The sequence below is a fragment of the Pyrus communis genome, chromosome 8, assembly GCF_041283825.1.
Source record: "Pyrus communis isolate YQ-2024b chromosome 8, ASM4128382v1, whole genome shotgun sequence".
NCBI lineage: Eukaryota > Viridiplantae > Streptophyta > Magnoliopsida > Rosales > Rosaceae > Pyrus > Pyrus communis.
In genome coordinates, this window is record NC_142572.1 from 10,808,706 (window position 1) to 10,831,881 (window position 23,176).

A 23,176-nucleotide genomic window follows, 5' to 3' on the forward strand; every position below is an offset into this window, starting at 1 on the left:
CTTTGTTTTGTACGTATGAGGAACTAAACCCCCCTTGGCTAGGGGGGAATTCGAAATATATGTTTATGCTTGCATTTTGATTTGATTACTTCTAATTGCGTTTCATAAGTTGTGGATTCAATTTGTTTAACCGTTTGATTGATAACTTATTTATGTATGTTTATTGAGAGTGCATGCTTAATTTTCATGCATGAATATGACGCTAGAATATAAGTGAGTTTCACCTAATAGTTATGAACTTATATTCACAAGTAGTGGAGGTTGCTTATAAACAATCGCGTTAAACGAATCCTTGGCATAAGTTTCATGCGTATTCCATAGTTATGAATGCCTCGTCGATGTTTATGATTTCCGTTGAACTTAATGATCCTTGTTGAATGTCTCTATCATGCGTATTCCATAGTTAGGGACTTTGATTAGGAATAAGTTGGTTGTAATGCGTATTCCATTCAATCCAATGAATCTAGGGAAATCTGAAAGTTAATTTAAGCGGATCTAATTAACTTGGAGCATTGAGAATTCATGGTTTATTGAAATGCATTTGGAAATCGTTTTATTATGCAAGTGTAACATGTGTGGAGATGAATTGGTGTTTTGTCAACCAAAGCTCCTCCTGCCGAGGCATCTAGCATTTGTCTTTCAATTGGAAGAAGTCCTACGTAGAAATACTGAATTAGAAGCTCTTCTTTCATTTGATGTTGAGGACATGATGCAACTAGAGTCTTGAAATGCTCATAATATGTTGGAAATGACTCGGCTTGGTTTTGTTGAATGCCACTAATTTTCTTCCTCAAAAGAATGACTCTTGAAGTAGGGAAGAATTTCTCTAAGAATGCTCTCTTCATGCTTTCCCAAATTCATAACAATTATATAAGTTCATAACGATTATGTGAAACTTCATTATATTCTAGCATCAAATTCATGCATGCAAACTAAGTGTGCACCCTCAATCAACATACAAGAATAAGTTCTGAATCAAACAGTTAAGCAAATTGCATCCACGATTTATGAAATCACAACTGGAAGTAATCAATTCATATTGCAAATATAATCATGGTTTCAAAGTCTCCTCTAGCCAAAACGAGTTTAGCTTCTCATGTCCACAACAAAACAAAGCAAACTTAAATTAAACATTGAGAACTAAGATAGATTACACCTAAGAACATTCCAACAATCCAAACTTTGAATGGCAGGCACGGCTCCAAGGGGTTTTCCTCTCCTTTTTCCTTGTAAGGCTACGTCACAAGGAAGTTGTGTATGAAATTAGGTTGTGGTGTGTTATGGAAGGGTGGTAAGGAATTGGGTTGAAGGATGGATGAATGTATGGTGCGGATGTGGGTGTGGAAGGGATGAATGGCTGAATGAATGGGAGGTTGCGGAATTGTATGTGAAAGATGGATGATTGCTGAATGAATCTCTGATTATATTTTATGCGGTAGATTTTTTATATTTTAGGGAAAGGATCATGGCTTTAATTAAATGTTTTGGGAAAGATTTAGACCCCAAATCCTCAAGGACAAAGGTAATTAAAGTCAGAATCCAAGAGAGAAAAGGGAAGAAGGGTGCGGCAAGGAATTAGGAAAAGGAAAGGGACTTCCTTGCACGGCAAGGGAAAGGAAAAGGGTAAGGTGGTGCGGCATCCCCTTAGGAGTGGGATTAGGCTTCTAGAATCTTGTAATTAAGTGTCCTAATATCTTTAGGGAGCCTCTTTAGCAGCTGGAACTTAGGTAGGAAAAGATTAGGATTGACTAAGTCAAAATAAGGAAGTTTGACTCATGTTTCTTTCTTTGTAGCTAATTCCTTTTCTTCCAAGTCTTGAATTAATTGCTTCAACTCTTTAGCACATTCCTAGCCCTTCTTGAACTTCAATTTCGTCCATCCACCTTACTCCAAGCATGGCTATCCATTCCAAGCCCAAAACTCCTCCAAAATACACTTTCTTGCCTCTGTAGCTAATTGGACCTACAAACACATGAAAATAGCTTAAATCACTATAATAAATAGAAACTAACAACATAAATGCAAGAAAACAAGCTCATTAAGTCGCATAAATATGCTCCTATCATCCATCTCTCAACACAATTCATACCACTCATCCATCACACACAATAACCCAATTTCAGAGTGATGTGAAAATTAACTTGACACACAAATTAAACCCTATTTTTGACAATTTTAGTGTATATGCAAGTAGGGGGATCATTCTAGACCGGGGATTAACTAGGGATGCTAATCAACATAAATAAAACTTAAAAACACTAAACTAGACTCTATAGATTCAAAACTAACTTAAAACACTCAAAACAGCAACAAACAATCAAAAAGACTCAATTATAGACCTAACAAGTGATTTTAACGAAAATAAAACTTAACTTGACTCAAAAGACTAAAAGAAAACAGATTTTGACTGAAAGAACAAGACTCAATGAAAGGGGGAATGTTTTTGACGAATTTAAAATTAAAACAGAAACTTTGCATAAAACACTTTATAAAAACGAATTTGGTGAATTGAAAAGGGTGAAAGACTAGTTAGAGGGTCATTCTCCACACATGACATATGCATACAAACCAATTTCCAGTTATTATTCCTTTTGACTTGAATGACAATGACCCCAATGTGACATCCCACATCGCCCAGGGGAGTGATCCTTATATATATATTCCCATCCTTACCTAGCACGAGGCCTTTTGGGAGCTCACTGGCTTTGGGTTCCGTAGGAACTCCGAAGTTAAGCGAGAAGGGGGCTAGAGCAATCCCATGATGGGTGACCTACTGGGAAGTTGCTCGTGAGTTCGCAAAAACAAAACCGTGAGGGAATGGTAAGCCCAAAGCGGACAATATCGTGCTACGGTGGTGGAGCGGGCTCGGGAAGTGATCCGCCCCGGGCCGGGATGTGACAATTGGTATCAGAGCTTAACCCTGGTTGCGTGTGTGCCGACGAGGATGTCGGGCCCCTAAGGGGGGTGGATTGTAACATCCCACATCGTCCAAGGAAGTGATCCTTATATGTATATTCCCATCCTTACCTAGCACAAGGCCTTTTGGGAGCTCACTGGCTTTGGGTTCCGTAGGAACTCCGAAGTTAAGCGAGAAAGGGGCTAGAGCAATCTCATGATGGGTAACCCACTGAGAAGTTGCTCGTGAGTTCCCAAAAACAAAACCGTCAGGGAATGGTAAGCCCAAAGCGGACAATATCGTGCTACGGTGATGGAGCGGGCCCGGGAAGTGATTCACCCCGGGCCTACTCCGAAGTTAAGCGAGAAGGGGGCTAGAGCAATCCCATGATGGGTGACCCACTGGGAAGTTACTCGTGAGTTCCCAAAAGGCCTCGTGCTAGGTAAGGATGGGAATATACATATAAGGATCACTCTCTTGGGCGATGTAGGATGTCACAATCCACCCCCCTTAGGGGCCTGACGTCCTCGTCGGCACACACGCGACCAGGGTTAGGCTCTGATACCAAACTGTCACATCCCGACCTAGGGCGGATCACTTCCCGGGCCCGCTCCACCACTGTAGCACGATATTGTCCGCTTTGGGCTTACCATTCCCTCACGGTTTTGTTTTTGGGAACTCACAAGCAACTTCCCAGTGGGTCACCCATCATGGGATTGCTCTAGCCCCCTTCTCGCTTAACTTCGGAGTTCCTACGGAACCCAAAGCCAGTGAGCTCCTAAAAGGCCTCGTGCTAGGTAAGGATGGGAATATACATATAAGGATCACTCCCCTGGGCGATGTGAGATGTCACACCCAAATTAACCGTGAAAAGCACAAATTAACTTTCAGATTTTTCTTAACTCGTTGAATTGGATGGAATACGCATCACAACCAAATTATCCTTTTTAAGTTCCCTAACTATGAAAAGCATGATAGAAAGACATATCAAAGGTCATTAAGTTCTTTGAAAACCATAAGCATTGACAAGGTATTCGTAACTATGAAAAGCATGATACTCATACCAAGGATTTACTTAACACAATCATGACTAGTGACTTCCACTACTTGTGAATATAAGTTCATAACGATTAGGTGAAACTCTAATAGGAGCATATTCATGCGACTTAAATGGCTTGTTCTCGTGCATTTACGTTATGTTTCTCTCGTTATTTTAGTCCTTTATGCTTCTTTTGTGTGTTTTCAGGTTCTAAGGGCCTAGGGAGCAAGAAAGTGCATTTTGAGGCCATTTGGAGCATTTTTGGGCATGGATTGGATAGCTTATCCATGGAGCCAAGAGGATGGACGAATTTGAAGGCCTTGTATGCACTTGAAGACACAAAACAATGGCCCTAACCCAATCACATAACACCTTGCCATGGGCTTAACACATTATGCCATACAAACCAACCTATTTTAGGCCCATTCTATGTACTTAAACCCTAGCCCTTTAAACTAGTTCATTTATCACTTATCAAACCATTCACTTATCACTCACCACATATCATTCATTTATCACTTAACATATCATTCATTTATCACTTAGCATATCATTCATTTATCAATTATCAAACCATTCACTTATCACTCACCACATATCATTCATTTATCACTTAACATATCATTCATTTATCACTTATCACAACAACAACCTAAAACACATGCACATGCACCACTAATCCCTTCATTTTCATGCCATCATTTCTCACCCCCTTTGCCGTGGCCTTCACTCACATTTCCAGCTTTCCACCTTGCATTTCCACATGCATTCACTTCATCATTACACACCACTCATTCTCTAATTCCACATGCACATTCAATCATTCACTCAAGCACCCTTGTGCCATGTTTCCCCCTTTGTTCCCACCCATCACATGCATTATCATCAAACAAACAACCCTAAACCGTGAGCTCCCATTCCTTTATGCCATTTTCAGATTTCCACCCACTAACCTAGTCATCAACACATGCACTTCCACCTTTCATCCACAATGATTCATGATTCATTCACTTTGCATCCTTTAATTCAATCACATACTTTCCCATTGTATAATACATCCACATGCATCTTTAACCAACAAACATTACAATCACATGCATCACAACCACAAAGAACCATCCTGAAAACACATTGCCGTGTATCCCCTTCATCAATTCCAGCATCTTCACATGTCTTCTAGCTTTCCCTTTCATTTCCACCACTCATTCTTCATCATTTCAGCCACCTACATGCATTAATTATTAAACTCTTCATCATTGCATTCAGAAAATGAGCAAGAAAGCTTCTCAATGCCGTGTATCCCCTTCACCATTTCAGCACATTCCAACACCTTCACATGCAATTCCAGTTTTCACATGTTTTCCTAACTGATTTTCCATCATTAATTAGCCACTTGCATCTTAAACAAACAGCCATATACATCTCCACTCCTCCTATAAATACCCTTGCATTCCCATCATTCAAGATCATCTCATTCCATTGTAGATACCACAACACAAACACTCCATTCCTTCTCTAGCCGTGAGTTTCTCTCCATTTTCTGCACCATTTTTCTCCACCACTCCTAACCTATTTCCATAATTCCCCACTCCATTCCACACTTCCATCCCCCCAAACCAACTATCTTTAGACCTTGTGCTACAACGAAGAGGAAGAGAAGAGGGCCTAAACGTTCATACAATTCAAGTTTGAGTTGTTGGAATGTTTAGGCGTTTCTTTGATTTCAATGTTTAATTTCAATTCTCTTTGTTTTGTATGAGGAACTAAACCCCCCTTTAGCTAGGGGGTGATTCGAAATTATGTTTATGTTTGTAATATGATTTGATTACTTTTAATTACGTTTCATAAATTGTGAATTCAATTTGTTTAACTGTTTGATTGATAACCTATTTATGTATGTTTATTAAGAATGAACGCTTAATTTTCATGCATGAATTTGACGCTAGAATATAAGTGAGTTTCACGTAATAGTTATGAACTTATATTCATAAGTAGTGGAGGTTGCTTATAAACAATCGCGTTAAACAAATTCTTGGCATAAGTTTCATGCAATCATAGTAACGAATGCCTCGTCAACACTTATAGTTTTCATGATGCTTAATGATTCTTGCTTGTATCTCTATTATGCAATTCATGTAGGGAACTTGTGAGGAATGCTTTGGGTTGTCGTATGCAATCATCCAATTCATTAACTTAAGGAAAACTTGACGGTTAATTTAAGCGTATATAGGCAAGGATTTCAAGCCAATCAATGTCCACAAAGAGATTGGAGGGATCATTCAAACTCTATGTGGTGGGAAGATCAACAAGTTCAACGTGAAGCATATTGGCAACCATATGAGGAGTTCAATTCAAGACCTATGCAGCCACCACAACTTCATATGCAATATGCTCAATTAAATTCAAGTTCACAAATAGATTATAATCAAATTCTTAATGAAATAAATTCTTTGGCGCAGGGGTCACAAAATCAAGCCAAGGAGGCCCAACAAGAAGCATATTGGCAACCATATGAGGAGTTCACTACAACACCTATGCAGCCACCACAACCTCCCCCACAACAATTCCAATCAAGTTCAAGTACGTCCATGGATAATGATTTTCAATTACTAACCTCTTTGACGCAGGATGAACAAAATCAAGACAAGAAGTTGGGTAAATTGGACGAGCAATTTGGGCAGATTATGGAGTTCATGAAATAAATTCAAGAGCAAAGTGAACTCTCCAACTCAACTATTGAAAACTCGAAGGAAGATTTTGAAATCCATAATGATATCACTTTGGGAAGTGCTATGGAGGTTGGAGCTGACCTAAAAATGTCCAAACATAGCCTAGAAGTGGATGAGGAGCTGCTAATTGAGGAGGAGGAAGAAGACATGCAAACGGCAAGGGTAGAACAACCCTTGCCGCAGCCCCCTAAGCCCTCTAAACCACCCACCACAAGTAAGGACGTCCCAATTCCATGTTATTCTGATGTTATTCCACCCAATGTCCCTTTTCCTAGCAGGTTTTTGATTCCCAACCAAGAAGAGAGTAAAAAGGACATCGTGGAAGCCTTCCCAAAGGTGCAAAATGCTATTCCAATTCTTGGTGCAACACAGCAAGTTTTAGATGGTGTTGAAATTTTCAAAGGACTTTGTACACCAAGAAGAATGATTCAAGAGAAGGTAGTGGCTGGAGAAGATGTAGAAGGCATCAAAGAGGACATAATTGAAACCACAATTCCCAAGGAAGTTGGATTTTATGACACGGGACAAGTCATAACTTTCGAAGGGGTGTTTATTCTGGAGTTCATTTTGGAGCACACAGGTAAGCCGCCTCCCCGAATTTCAATTTTCTTTTATACTAACATGTGGTTAATGATTCAGGCACCCAATCTGGAATTTAAACTATTACCGGATCATTTCAAGTATCACTGCCCATTCAAAGATAAATTCCATGCCGTTTGATTTTATTTATGTTAATCAAAAAAAAAAAAAAAAAAAAAAAAAAAAAAAAAAGTTGTGATACTAAACATGGAAAAAGATGGAGCCTTCACAGAGGATGTTTACGTGAAGCCCCACTACGAGGCGTCGAAGCAGAAGGAATAGAAGCGGAAGGCATAGGAGCAGAAGGCATGGAAGCAGGAGGCATAGAAGCGGAAGGCATCGGAGCGGAAGTCATCGGAGCTAGAGCATTCCAGGCCTCAATACTTGGGCAAACGCTGGATGACCCAGGAAAAATGTGCCTCTGGAGATAAGACGCAAGCCTTTGACGGTCATTGTGAATTCGACCCTCAGATTCTTGCAGCTCATCAAGCTTCCTCTTCATGCCCGCCGAATAGTTATTTGCAAGCACATGCAAACTTCTATTCTCGTACTTAAGCTGTTTGATTTCCTGCTTAAGACTTTCCACCTCTGCCATCAACGATTCCACTTGGCGGGACCGAGCAAGCAGGCGTAGACCCATGTTGGACACAGAGCTCGCACACTGAACACTAAGTGCGAGGGACTCTTGAACGGCCAACTCATCGGACCGTCCTGACAGCAGCCTACTATCTTTTGGAGTGAGGAGGTTCCTAGCTACTATTGTAGCTGTTGTGGCGTCCTGCATCACAGAGTCTTCACCTGAAAGAGGACCGTTAGAAGATAAAAAAGAAGGGCGCCATACATTACCTTGACGGGGCGCAACCGGATCGCTGCTGAGACTCAAATCTAAGCTAAGGTTCGATGAGTTTGCCATTTTCTTTCAAAAGTGTTCAAAGAGAAGGGGTGGATGGAGTTAAATTTCGAAGGGCCGGAGACGATTATCAAGAATGGGAGATCTTCAGAGTGTGTTTGTGGCGGTGATCGATACCTCAATAAGAAGCCAAGGCGACGCGTCCACCGATTCAAAAAGCCGGAATTTCTGGCGTAATTTAGGCGACGTTTTCTCGGCTTTTCAGAAGACGCACGTGGAGGCCATCATCGCAACTACACCTCTTTAGCCGACAAGCGCAAAGTTCGGCGACGCTTTCTCTGCTTTTCAGAAGACGCGTGCAGCTTTGTCAAAAGGAGCCGCATCTGCACTACCACGTGTCGTTCAGAAAGCGAAGGGGCGTCGTTCAGAAATCGAAGGGGCGCCTGCTCAGAAATCGAAGAGGCGTCGTTCAGAAATCGAAGAGGCGCCACTATTTCAAAAAGCCGGATTTGCGGGATCAAAACGTTTGTCGACAAGGGTAAAAAGTACCACCACTTGATATTATCTCTATATATGTCGACCTTCGTCTTTTATGGCAGGGCAAACCTGAAGAAAATGCCCACCTCTCCCTCACCTCTGAGGGCGCACTCCCAGCAAAGCCTTTCGAAATACTCAATTCTTTCTTCTTCCCCAAAGATGATACCAGATGCCTGGAGTACAGATGACCCAGGAGGAAACAGCACAACAAATACATGTGCCGATTCATTCACCGCTTCTTCAAAAGCAAAGGTATCTCATATCATCAAGGTCAAAAGCAAAAGTATCTCATATCATGCTCTTTCCCTGTCTTTTTCTTTGTCCTTGTTCTTACTCGCATGGCAAAGTAAAAGAAGCAATCAGCCGGCACTTGGAGTCAGTCTTCCGATCTGGAGCCAACTGCCTGGAATCTATTCCTGATTGCTTACCTAGCGTTGCTCTCGAGTAGTCATCTTCAACGGTTGATACACTTCCAGAGAAGGGACCACTTCTGCAACGGGGAGTAAGTAAGGCAAGTGAAAGTAGGGCATTGAAGCATGTGGAGACAAACATAGGCTGAGTTTTCCTCCAACCCTTTTCAATACGAATTGGACAGATTGAACAAAGAAACAGACCAAAGGAGTAAGCTCAGACCTTCGGGGGAGACCAAAAGAACCATCCTGCTGCCCAGTTCAAGAAGTAGCACAAAGGAAAATCAACGATGGGCAGAAACCAGTTCAAGAGTAAGCCTGTGGAATCACAAAGATCAAAAGCCTCAATGCAATTACCAAGGAGAAGATGGAATTTACACTCTATAACCAGATTTGCGTCTCTAAACTCTTCTCTTTGTTAATTACATTATGCCATGTTTAGTATGTTTAAAGTGCTTTTTGTGTATTTACTTATGCTTTGTGTGAATCTATGCTTAAAACATTGAGGACAATGTTTGATTTAAGTGTGGTGGGATAACTAAGTATGTTGATGCAAATTCGTTGAATTTTATCACCCATAACTTCAAGTGTTGTTCCTTGCTGTTTTAAATGTTTTTAAGGTGTTTTTAAACTGTTTTAGCATGTTTTGTTTTATAACTCCGAAAATCACATAAAAATTTGAAAAACATTTTTTTTGAAAAGCCTAAAAAGAGTGTTTTGAGTTGTTTTTGTGTCTTAGGGAACCTTCCAACGTTATGATTAGGATTTGGTTTATAATTGCATGACGGTTAGAAAGAGTTATAACATAGAGAAAAGTTTGATTTACTCTTGGTATATGCTTGGTTATGGTTATAATGTATGACTTCACATGCAATCATAAAAGAAAATTTAGTTTTTGTAACATGCCTGAAGGAAGGAACTCAAACAAATGCTACAACCCTGAGAGACTTGAGCCTATAATGTTCTTTGGAGAGTATAATCTGTGATTTCTTGTTTTCTAAAGTCGTTGCATGATCTCATTATTCTTTGCTTGGTTACTACTTAGAAGGCGTTTCATCATATAGTTCCAAATGCTAGAACTCATGCCCATTTCATTCAAAGCATGTTATTGATTTGCATAACATATATCAAGATGAAGTTGTGTAGTTGCCACCATAGCCAAATAGCCTCGCTTCCCATATTTCGTATATGTTGTAAGTTTTACCCCCGTTGAGCCATGTTAACCCATGTTCTTTGTTAACCCACTTTATCTTCACCTAACCTAGAATATGACCGTCCTTACCCTTGTTCTTAAAAGATAGTGAGCATGACTTAAATAAATTCCTTTTGAGTTACATTATGAAAGAAAATAAGTGTGGGGGAGAGAATGTTTAAGTGTTTATGTTTTGAGATTCAAAAGAAAAGAAAAAAAAAAAAAAAAAAAAAAAAAAAAAAAAAAAGAGAAAAGAATAAGTGATTGAAGAAAGGTTCCAAAACACCAATTCTGGGCGTAAATTGTCTAAATTCTCCCTTTTTGTTCAAAAGTTGAGTTTTCATTCAAAAGTGAATTCTAAGTTGATTCAAATGCTTTGCTCACTATTTCTTTAAGAACCTTTGTTTTCCATATCCCTTCTTTGTTATCCACATACCCCAAGCCCCGTTACAACCCTTGACTTCTATCTTGAGTGTTGTGTATTTCAATTTGTGGAGTTTGAACTTGGTATGAGCTTATGGTGTCACTGGTTCTCGCGTCTAAGTAGTAGCATTCCATTCATGAGATCATATCTAAACATGCTTATTAACTCCAGAAATTGCGTTCTTTGTGATACTTATTTGTGAGTGTTCGTTTTCATGTTACATCAATCTTCTCACATATGACTAGATTAGGGTGTGTAGTTAGAAATTCTGAGAGAAAATCGAGTGCATATCTTGTAAGGAATTGAGCAAATTCTCTAAGGCATGTTACTACATTCAAAACATGGTTTTAAATGCTTAATTGTGAACTAGTATATGGTGACTATGATTAAGAATGTACTTAAGTGTGAAGATGACTAAAATCTGTGAGAATGATGATTTTTAACTTGTCATGTGCATTGGAAATCCCTAAAGACGGTTGTTGGAAGGTTTAGGTTGTGTTTTACGTGTTTAGTGTCGTTTTGTTTATTTGTTTTTATTCTGTTTTGCTCGAGGACTAGCAAAAGCTAAGTGTGGGGGTATTTGATAGGAGCATATTCATGCGACTTAAATGGCTTGTTCTCGTGCATTTACATTATGTTTCTCTCGTTATTTTAGTCCTTTATGCTTCTTTTGTGTGTTTTCAGGTTCTAAGGGCCTAGGGAGCAAGAAAGTGCATTTTGAGGCCATTTGGAGCATTTTTGGGCATGGATTGGATAGCTTATCCATGGAGCCAAGAGGATGGACGAATTTGAAGGCCTTGTATGCACTTGAAGACACAAAACAATGGCCCTAACCCAATCACATAACACCTTGCCATGGGCTTAACACATTATGCCATACAAACCAACCTATTTTAGGCCCATTCTATGTACTTAAACCCTAGCCCTTTAAACTAGTTCATTTATCACTTATCAAACCATTCACTTATCACTCACCACATATCATTCATTTATCACTTAACATATCATTCATTTATCACTTAGCATATCATTCATTTATCAATTATCAAACCATTCACTTATCACTTCCATTCACTTATCACTCACCACATATCATTCATTTATCACTTAACATATCATTCATTTATCACTTATCACAACAACAACCTAAAACACATGCACATGCACCACTAATCCCTTCATTTTCATGCCATCATTTCTCACCCCCTTTGCCGTGGCCTTCACTCACATTTCCAGCTTTCCACCTTGCATTTCCACATGCATTCACTTCATCATTACACACCACTCATTCTCTAATTCCACATGCACATTCAATCATTCACTCAAGCACCCTTGTGCCATGTTTCCCCCTTTGTTCCCACCCATCACATGCATTATCATCAAACAAACAACCCTAAACCGTGAGCTCCCATTCCTTTATGCCATTTTCAGATTTCCACCCACTGACCTAGTCATCAACACATGCACTTCCACCTTTCATCCACAATGATTCATGATTCATTCACTTTGCATCCTTTAATTCAATCACATACTTTCCCATTGTATAATACATCCACATGCATCTTTAACCAACAAACATTACAATCACATGCATCACAACCACAAAGAACCATCCTGAAAACACATTGCCGTGTATCCCCTTCATCAATTCCAGCATCTTCACATGTCTTCTAGCTTTCCCTTTCATTTCCACCACTCATTCTTCATCATTTCAGCCACCTACATGCATTAATTATTAAACTCTTCATCATTGCATTCAGAAAATGAGCAAGAAAGCTTCTCAATGCCGTGTATCCCCTTCACCATTTCAGCACATTCCAACACCTTCACATGCAATTCCAGTTTTCACATGTTTTCCTAACTGATTTTCCATCATTAATTAGCCACTTGCATCTTAAACAAACAGCCATATACATCTCCACTCCTCCTATAAATACCCTTGCATTCCCATCATTCAAGATCATCTCATTCCATTGTAGATACCACAACACAAACACTCCATTCCTTCTCTAGCCGTGAGTTTCTCTCCATTTTCTGCACCATTTTTCTCCACCACTCCTCACCTATTTCCATAATTCCCCACTCCATTCCACACTTCCATCCCCCCAAACCAACTATCTTTAGACCTTGTGCTACAACGAAGAGGAAGAGAGGAGGGCCTAAACGTTCATACAATTCAAGTTTGAGTTGTTGGAATGTTTAGGCGTTTCTTTGATTTCAATGTTTAATTTCAATTCTCTTTGTTTTGTATGAGGAACTAAACCCCCCTTTAGCTAGGGGGTGATTCGAAATTATGTTTATGTTTGTAATATGATTTGATTACTTTTAATTACGTTTCATAAATTGTGAATTCAATTTGTTTAACTGTTTGATTGATAACCTATTTATGTATGTTTATTAAGAATGAACGCTTAATTTTCATGCATGAATTTGACGCTAGAATATAAGTGAGTTTCACGTAATAGTTATGAACTTATATTCACAAGTAGTGGAGGTTGCTTATAAACAATCGCGTTAAACAAATTCTTGGCATAAGTTTCATGCAATCATAGTAACGAATGCCTCGTCAACACTTATAGTTTTCATGATGCTTAATGATTCTTGCTTGTATCTCTATTATGCAATTCATGTAGGGAACTTGTGAGGAATGCTTTGGGTTGTCGTATGCAATCATCCAATTCATTAACTTAAGGAAAACTTGACGGTTAATTTAAGCGGACCTAATTAACCCGGGGTGTTGAGAATTCATGGTTTGTTGAAATGCAATTGGAAATCATTTTATTATGCAAATGTAACATGTATGGAGATGAACCCCTTAGCTAGCCATACCATCCATTCATTTCCGTCAATTTCATATTTACAATTTGTTTTCTTTACAATCTATCCATTTTAGTTTAAATTCGTCCAAATCCAATTCCCCCCTATTTCGTTGAAGTCTTAGTCTTAATCTTTCTTATTTTTAGTTTTGCTTTCTTCGAGCATTAAATAGTGTTTTATATTGTGTTTTTATGTTTTTAAGTCAATTTAGAAGGTTTTAGCAAGCCCTCCTAATCCCCGGTCTAGAACGATCCCTCACTTATCCATTCTACTACAATTGTGAAACGAGGGTTTAATTTGAGTGTCAAGTAATTCTCGCATCAAACTCCATTATACTCTAGCATCAAACTCATGCATGCAAATTAAGTGTCAACCATCAATCAACATACATAAACAAGTTTCGATAACCCAGATAAGCAAATCACATTCAAGACTCAAGAAACAATAACTGGATGTAATCATTTCATATAAAACATATAATCATGGCTTTGAATTCACCTCCAACTATAAAGAAATTAGTTCCTCATGTTCATCATAATTGAAAACCAAATTAAAACAAACATTGAACTAAAACTAAAGATAGAAAGAACCCAGAAACGCTCCACACTCCAATGGCATGCACGGCACTCCCTTGGATGGCAGATTGCACGACACAAGTCCTTCTCTCCTTCCTTCCTTGCTACGGCACTAGGGTGATTTAGGTGTTTGTGGTGTGAATTATGGTGTTTGATGGCTAAATGAATGATTGAATGAATGGATGGTGGTTTTCTACGGCATAACATGTATATATATGCTAGGGTTTCACGGCAAAGCCTTGGAGAACAAGGATAGGGCACGACATAAGCTGAATAGGAATAGAATTGTGCAACCAAAACCCAAGTGGAATGGGTTAAAACAACCAGAAACCAAGGGGAATTAGGGTAGAAAGGTGCGGTAGACATTAAAACTTCTAGAAGAGATGTTTTAGAACATATTTCTGACTCAAAATTACCAACACATCCGGCAAGGGTGTAGGAGAGGAATTACAACTCCTAATCCACCAAGGAATGGCATATATGAGGCACACAATGGATAAAGCTTCTAGAATCTGAATTATGTATTCAAATGTATAATTAATCCATTTTAAATAGCTAGAATTAAGGCACAAACTGATTTGGATAAGATAAGATGGGATAATGCTAGATTTAGGAAAGGATAAGGTTGGTTAGGATAGGATAGGATAAGATAAGGTTTGGATAAGATAAGGTTGTTTAGATAATGTTTCATGTTTCTTGCTATTTCCTTATCGTCTTTGTCTTGAACTTGTTTCTCCAAATTTGTAGCATGTTCGTAGCCTCTTTTAACTTCAAATTCGTCCATCCACCTTGCTCCATATGCAAGCTATCCATTCCAAGCCCAAAACTGCTCTAAAATGCACCAAAATGCACTTTCTTGCCAACTTTGTCAATTGGACCTACAAACACACGAAAATGGCTTAAAACACTATAATAAATAGAAACTAACTATGTAAATGCAAGAAGACAAGCTAACTAAGTCGCATAAATATGCTCCTATCAACGAAGGTCAACAAAAGTCAACCCTTTCATAGTTAGGGTTATTTTAGTAATTCCAATTAATTAAAACGTAATTTTCGAAATAGGTCATTACATTCGGTGAGAGCTTTTTTCTTGCACTGAGAATACTTCTCACTTTCTGTGAGTGATCTTCGTTTCTGTGTTCCGTTTCAGTCGTCGACTCAAGCCTGGGTCGGTGGCAGCCATTTCTTCTCTTTTCCTTTCCTTCCTTCTTTTCTTTTTCCTTCCTTTTCCTCCTGTGTCCATCAGTGTTTTCTTCCATGTTTTCCGGCCTGATTTTCTTTATTCTCTTACCTTTGATTTCAATTGAACATTGCCATCCATCCATGGATTTACTCACCCCATTTTTTATTTATCCCCAATGGTTTCGACCTCTCTCGATCCCGCAGTTTTCCTAGTCTGCACCTGTTTCTTGCCACCGCGTTTCGCGACAGGTGTGTAAGCTTGGGTGCTCGCACCATCTCCTTCCAGTTATGTGCCGATTTCAGCATTTTTGTCTGTGGGATATCTTTCCTACTGATTTCCTTTCTTTGATGGCTGTGGATTTACATTTTGCGGTTTGATGGTGGGTGGAGCCTTCTTCTTTTCCATTTTGGAGGCTTTGTTTGGTTGACGTTCTGGTGGCTACAAGAGGTGTTCGTTCAAGGTCAGAAGATCTGACGACCACAAAGGTGCTAGGGTTATTTTGTTTTCTGTGTTGTTGTTTTGGGCTCAACCTTTGTGTTGGGTTTTTGCTTTGAGGCCCATATTTTAGTTTTGTGCTTTAATTGTAATTGGGCCTCTGTTTTATGTTGTATATTGTGTGCTTTGTTGGTAATGAATTATCAAAAAAAAAAAAATATATTAATCCATAAAGGTCCTTTTATATTAAAAATTGTGCACAACCTTAGCTTTCCAAGTTGGCTTTTTCTTGCTTGTAGTAAGTTCTAAAACCTCACTCCTTGGAGATGCTAAGCAACATTGAACTGTTTTTTTTTTTTTTTTTCCCTCCTGAGTTGTTTTGGTTGGTCCAAAATAAGAAACAATTTGGATAGAGAAAATATTCTCAGCAGGAGGGGGATGCTTATATGCAATATGCATAGCACACAGATTAAAATGTTCCAGCCTCTAAGCGTACTCATTTAGTAACTAGGCTCTGTGATATGCTTCTTAAATGTCCTTATTCAAAATCAATTGGCATGCAGTAGGTGGACATGCCAAGATCCTTTTAAATTACTAATACCGTCTCAATGTGAGATTAATACGACATGTCCCAGTATATTTATTATTACTTAAGCTACATAAGCGGACAACACATGTATACAAGGTGATGATAAAAGCATGTGTCGCTATTAGACTCAGCATGTGAGAAGCACATGCTCAAATACATACCGCAGGGTATGGATGAGGTATTTATAAGGCTTGAGAAATTAATTCAAGGAATGGATTACAAAATGTAGCATAGAGAGGATTTGAAAAATCCTCCATGAGTATTACAAAGGCATATGAGGAGATGTCATCTACAAAACCCTTGCTTTCATAATGCTCATGGAGGGTTTCTCTAATTCCTTTCATGTTACGTACATTTTATGGTTGATTTCTTCATAACTTGACATCAATTCAATCCCTTGAATCCTTGTAAAAGCCTCATCCAAACATACCCTTAGAATACAAGTATTCAACTCAAAAGCAATTCTCACTTTTGAGTAAAAAGGATCAACAACTTGTTCCATTTCCGATGTGTTTGCAGGCTTGGTAAGACCAATTATCATTGTTGAGTAAGGAAGGAATAGTTCCTATTATCCATGTACATTTATTTCTTCAGCTTTATTCAATTTTTTTTTTCTCTCAGGAATCTTACATGTTGGAGCCTCAGCTTGGTCTGCTGCACAGTTATTCCAAGTGATTACTTGACTGAAATTGGATGAATTCACTATTTTCAATATCAAGAACTAATAAATATTCCATAACTTTATAATTATCTGGATTTATCCTAATTTTTTGTTGGTGAGTTCTATAACAGCTGTCCAACAAAATGTTTGTATTGCTCGAGTATCCCAGTAAAAAGATGTTAAAATTCGATCGAGTGCAAAAGCAAGTGAGTGGGTCTTCTCTTCTGGTGCACAATTGTTTCTGATTATTTTAGCATTACTATCACTTAAAAAAAGAAAGGAAAACTAATTAAAAGGATTTGAAAATTTTGAGTTTTAATGATAATGACAAAATAAAGGGTAAAGTGAATAGTATCAGGATTGACTTTTTAGTGTAAAAATGTAGTTTTTCGTTAAAGTTTCTAAAGAAGGAAACGTTTGACTGATAAATAATTGTTAATATTTATGCTTTGAAATGGTTTTGTATACTCTTATCTCTTTCTCTATGATGTTTGTTGGAATGAATAACATTTACTGGAGAACCATATTCATTATTCTTCTTTTTCAGCTAGGGATGGATGATAAGCCTTACACGTGGAAATAAATTTTTGATTCTGTTTTCTAGGGTTGTCTTTTAAAGAGATGGAATTAAATTTTATATTTAATTAGTAGCTAGCTACGAGTTCTGCTATATAAGGAACGTTGGTTGATACAAGAGAGGCACAACACAAAACAAATAATACCCATCTCTCTAATATTTCTTGTGATATTAGAGTGATTGTGTTGTCGGGTTTCCTGCATATTTGCATATTTGAAATTCATCCAAAAGGGAGGCTACCAACGAATGACGGTAAGGGTTTTTTGAAGCTTTTGTTTCTCAGTTTCAGCTACTATTAGCACTGTTTGCCACACATTTTAGTAGAAACTTTCTTGCTGCATAAACTAGTCGTTTTTGCAATGCTTTATGTCAAATCCATCACTAATTGACCTTCATACACACGCATACGTATACAACTATACATACAAGTATCATATATAATTATTGAAGAATAAAAATTATGCAACCTTTGGGTTAATGGTTAAAACATCTCATGCCTTTTCACTCATTGCTAATTATTTTTCCTGATGGAGGATTAATTTTAAGGTAGCATCAGAGTAGTTATTTATGCATCGAAGTCGGTTGACGCACATGAACACGACACGCAATAAAAACCTAACCCTTGCAATAGGGTACTAAAAAATTCTAAGTTTTGCGTTGAACGCTCAAATTTTAAAAGTTCTGTTATAGCTAGTTACTTTACTCAGTCTAGTACATTTGGTTGATGCGAGCCGATATGAACAAAATGCGGGATCACAAGCTTTCCCAAAAATTTTTTGGTCAAAAATGCCCTTCAAAACAAAAAATTTCAAAAGCAACCCAAAATAATGCAGTGGTATTTTTGTCATTTTAACAGTGTTTTTTTAATAATTAATTCTTTTTTTACATTTTTTTAATTAGTACCTCATAATAGACTAGTAATAATGTAATTCAATCAGTTGTTCATTAAATATTATTTTCTCTATTTTTAAACACGTTCAAAACATCTTAAATGTCATTGGTTTGTGAAAGATTTTTTCTAGCATGAACTAAGATTATTCATTCACTTCAAATATTTAACTTTTATTTTATTAATTCACATATATAAATACCTTTAAAATGTATAAGTCGAGCGTAACATATAAAGGCTAGTAGTATAAAAAGAAAAGAGCTCTACAACTGTTACTTCAAGCGCCATTACTACATCCCAAAATTCAGTGACTCAAATCAATGGCTCCAATCGATCCGGGCCTTCTGCCAGTTGGAATGAAATAGAAGTTGCGTATTAGAGTTGACACTTGAAAAAGCAGAAAAAGAGAGAGAGAGAGAGAGAGAGAGAGGTAAGAGAAAAGTGCTTTTGGATGGTCACTAGGAAAATCAAAGGTTGGGAGAAGATCTTTGAAAATCTTCGAAGAGTCAAGCTCCAAGTTGGCATGAAAATTAGCACAAATATTGCAGTGGTGGGTTGATCGTATGAGTCTTCTTTTAGTCTTCTAAACAACGTGGGCTTTTACAATCTTGCCACCGAAGTGCTATACATACCCCGACCGCCCCCAACTCCAACTTTGTATACCGACACCAATTCGTTGACAAGTACTCATAAAATCAGTCAACCTCTCTCAGTCGTCAGTCACTCTCTCTGTCATTTGGAGCAAAATTTCACTTGGGTTTCTCTAGCAATTCTTTGGGTACGTTTTGTGTGTCAGAGAGTTGAACAACCTCATACATCATCGGGAAAGCAAAACCCATCTCTTTAGTTATCATATTTATAGAGAATTTGTTTACTTTAAGCTGCACAAATTCTCACACAATAGTAAAGACTTGTCCTTATATATATATATATATATATATATATATATTCTTATCCGAAAAATTAAAAGAATTCGGTTTTTCTGCTCTTCCACTTTTCATACATTTTTATTCTCTTCTATTTTATACGATCACAGTTAAACCACGATAATATTTTATATTAATTTTTTTATAAAGATAATAAGACAAAAAACAATAGTAATATAAAATATTGACGTGACTTAATCATGATCGCACAAATAAGAAGGATTAGAGTATATGGAAAGTAGGAGTGCAGAGAAGCCAGGTCGAAATTAAAAGGCTAGTGTTTTGCTCTCTTTTTGACAAAAGATGGGAGACGACGCTGCCACAAAAAATCAGCAGCTCCACCACCACCAAGTTTTTGATATCTCAGTTCATGTTCCTCCACAAGGAGGCTCCAAGTGCTTTGATGAAGATGGCCGTCTCAAACGAACGGGTAAAATTCTCTTTCATAACATAATGCAGACATGAGTTAGGTCAGTCAACTATTTGAAACTTTTAATCTTTGACACAATAGTATTCTAAAACATGATTAGTGATTCATTCTTGCGTTGTCTAATTCACCAGGAACTGTTTGGACTTCGAGTGCTCACATAATTACTGCTGTGATTGGTTCTGGGGTTCTGTCCTTGGCTTGGGCCACAGCTCAGCTAGGATGGGTTGCTGGCCCTTCTGTGATGCTCTTGTTCTCTTTCGTGACCTACTACACTTCAACTCTCCTGTCTGCATGCTATCGTTCCGGAGATTCGGTCACTGGGACGAGAAACTATACGTACATGGATGCTGTTAGATCCAATCTTGGTAAATTTTGCTAAAATATATTTTAAACTTGTTGGCCAAGTAAAAAAGTCAGAATCTTTTTTAGATGTTCTAAAAGCTCAAACTTTGTTCTGTTTCGTGTTTCGTTTTTTGTAGGTGGAGCTAAGGTTAAAATTTGTGGATATGTTCAGTACTTGAACCTTTTCGGGGTTTCCATTGGTTACACAATTGCTTCATCCATAAGTATGATGTAAGTTTTGAGTGTTTGAAGTTTGAAAAGGGGAGTGATTTCCTCACAGCCTAAATATAAATCAAAGGACAAATAAACTGGTATTTGCGGAAATCATTTCCTTTCGAAAATAAAAAACTTGGTGATTTTAGTTGAGGGATTTAAAGATTATTTGCGCTAACGAGGTTCTTTTGATATTGAATAAACAGGGCAATAAATAGGTCTAATTGCTTCCACAAGAGTGGTGGGAAAAATCCATGCCGTATTAACAGCAACCCTTATATGATCGCTTTCGGCGTCACAGAGATCATATTTTCTCAGATTCCGGACTTCGATCAGCTGTGGTGGCTCTCCATTGTTGCTGCAGTCATGTCTTTCACTTACTCAACCATTGGACTAGGCCTTGGAATTGCTCAAGTTGCAGGTACAAAAATAGCTAGCTTTAAAGCTATGTTGATGACTTTAAATCCGAACTGAGTATTTCGGACTAATTTAATCGGTTCTAGCAGCACTGACTTGAGCTTGTTTTCCTGCTTGTCAATTACCAGAAAATGGAAAAATCATGGGAAGCATGACCGGAATAAGCATTGGGACAGTGACTGCAACCGAAAAGATGTGGAGGAGCTTCCAAGCACTCGGTGACATAGCTTTCGCCTACTCATACTCTCTCATCCTAATCGAAATTCAGGACACAATTAGATCCCCGCCATCTGAATCCAAGACAATGAAAAAGGCCACTCAAATCAGTGTGGCAGTCACAACCCTTTTCTACATGCTTTGTGGCTGCATGGGATATGCTGCTTTCGGAGACTTGTCCCCCGGAAACCTCCTCACTGGTTTCGGTTTCTACAACCCCTATTGGCTCCTTGACATTGCCAACGCTGCCATTGTCATCCACCTTGTTGGTGCATACCAAGTCTACGCACAACCCCTTTTCGCCTTTGTTGAGAAAACTGCGGCGCAAAAGTTCCCAGACAGCGAATTCATAACGAAAGACATCAAACACCGGATCCCAGGAATCGGACCCTACAACCTTAACCTCTTCAGAATGATCTGGAGGACAGCATTTGTGATCATAACCACTGTGATATCCATGATCCTCCCGTTCTTCAACGACGTGGTTGGACTTCTTGGGGCTTTTGGGTTTTGGCCACTCACGGTTTACTTCCCGGTGGAGATGTACATTGTGCAAAAGAGGATTCCAAAGTGGAGCACACGATGGCTTTGCCTCCAAACCCTAAGTGTTGCTTGCCTTATAATAACCATTGCAGCTGCCGCCGGATCAATTGCCGGTGTGGTTAGTGATCTCAAAGTCTACAAGCCATTCACTGCCAGCTATTGAGATCTAGCAGAATTTGAATTAACAAGTTCCATTTACTTTAGCATTTCTCCTAATCAAGGAAGGAAAGAGAATTGTTCATTGTGGTCAGTTCTTGTTCATGTTCATATAACAAAATCTTCAATTGGTGGTGGTGTTGTTGATGTTAGTGTTTGGTGTCTTTGTGTTGGTTTCTACTGTCTTCAAAGGAAGAAAAGGCGGTGCCATGTATGTATTTATCTGAAATCAAATCATGAGTACTTCCAATTCCCTAATTAACTTCCCTTGTTTCCCATTGCAAAAATTCTAGCAAAATCTTTTCTTTAATTTGTTTCATTGGAAAGATATTCTAATTAAATCGACCAGAAGAATCTAAACAACAAATAAAAGAATTCGATATGAGTAGAGGGAGAACAAAAGCTTATTGAATTTTAGTTTCTTGAATAGAATATTTCTAGGTCCCATATTTCATGTGCAGAAATTTGAAATGGCACTTCTCATAAGTACCATTGAAGGTGCAAGTTCTTAAAACCCCACTGACAGAGAAAGAGTTGAACATGGCAAATGTGAAGCATCTGTCATGGAGTGATTGACCATGGTCGATGATTTAATGCTTCTGTTGGGGAAGGTGACGTCTATGATTTCCAGGAAGATCCAAGATATGGGATTGTGTTGCGACAACCAACTGCACTGAGTACTAAACGCTAAAGATTCAGCTTTCACATCTATGCATTGGCATCCATTTATAGTAGCCACCTCAATTATATGAGAATAATTTCTCTCACATTCTTTTTTATTCAAACAAATGTTGTCTATGAGATCTGAACTCACGGCATATTCGATCTAATATGAAGAAGACTAAAATGGTCCTAGACTAGATAGTAATAAGTGAAATTAACAATATGAGAAACTATCCATATGTATGAAAGGATTCCCGAGTGTTTTCCTCATCAGCCTTTCTTGTTATTCAAATTTTCAAAATTGACCGAAATAAATCATTTTTTGAAATCTCAATTGTTAAAGTGATTCGTTTTTTAATATGTGGTCGATTTGATTTCGATATATAGTCAATTTGATTTCGATCAATTCAACCATTAAGATTTAACTTTGCGACAATTGAGGTTTGAATTCTTGTCGTTTTAGCCAATTTCCCTCCTACATTGGTGTATTCATAAAAAGGTCTAATTGTCCATAGTTGCTGCAATGATCCAGATATCTTAACAAGGCAGTCCTTTTACATATATCACACAATTATGAATTAAACTGCGAGTCCCACGTGTTCCATATGTTATATCATTTATCACCAACTCTAGCATCTGCTAGAGTTCTCTTAAAGAAAAGGATTAAGTTCAATCTAAATCTGTAATACAACTTGCTGCTACTAATCATTTAAAATGCGCGTTTCACATACACAATAAGAGGACGATCAAAGATTCTGTAACAGGTTTAGTGAAGAAGTTGGGTTCCACCACAAAACCAATTGGCAATATGAGGAGTAGCTCAACTACTTATAAGCACATGCAAGACCCTCCTCTCATGCACAATCAAAGATTCATTCTCAACACG

At 38.1% G+C, this 23,176-nt stretch overlaps 1 protein-coding gene across 6 annotated transcripts; it reads left to right on the plus strand.

Moving 5' to 3' along the window:
- The first annotated feature begins 17,591 nt into the window (after positions 1-17,591).
- LOC137718643 (amino acid permease 3-like) lies at positions 17,592-21,885 on the plus strand. 6 transcript variants are annotated; one of them, XM_068458192.2, is made up of 6 exons: positions 17,592-17,747; positions 19,614-19,740; positions 19,872-20,105; positions 20,220-20,313; positions 20,502-20,716; positions 20,841-21,885. In XM_068458192.2, the coding sequence occupies exons 1-6, from the start codon at positions 17,742-17,744 to the stop codon at positions 21,632-21,634; spliced, it is 1,470 nt and encodes a 489-aa protein (XP_068314293.2). In that variant the 5' UTR covers positions 17,592-17,741; the 3' UTR covers positions 21,635-21,885. The 6 variants fall into 6 exon arrangements, with proteins under 6 accessions (XP_068314293.2, XP_088555166.1, XP_088555164.1 ...); XM_088699040.1 differs by having other exon boundaries at positions 17,617-17,747; positions 19,421-19,740; XM_088699038.1 differs by having other exon boundaries at positions 17,617-17,747; positions 19,528-19,740.
- Positions 21,886-23,176: the final 1,291 nt, after the last annotated feature.

Excerpts from the sequence above, each read along its gene's own strand:
- LOC137718643 (XM_068458192.2), top strand. Across the intron at positions 19,741-19,871 it reads TGGCCGTCTCAAACGAACGG|GAACTGTTTGGACTTCGAGT; the intron begins GTAAAATTCTCT and ends CTAATTCACCAG. Across the intron at positions 20,106-20,219 it reads TGCTGTTAGATCCAATCTTG|GTGGAGCTAAGGTTAAAATT; the intron begins GTAAATTTTGCT and ends CGTTTTTTGTAG.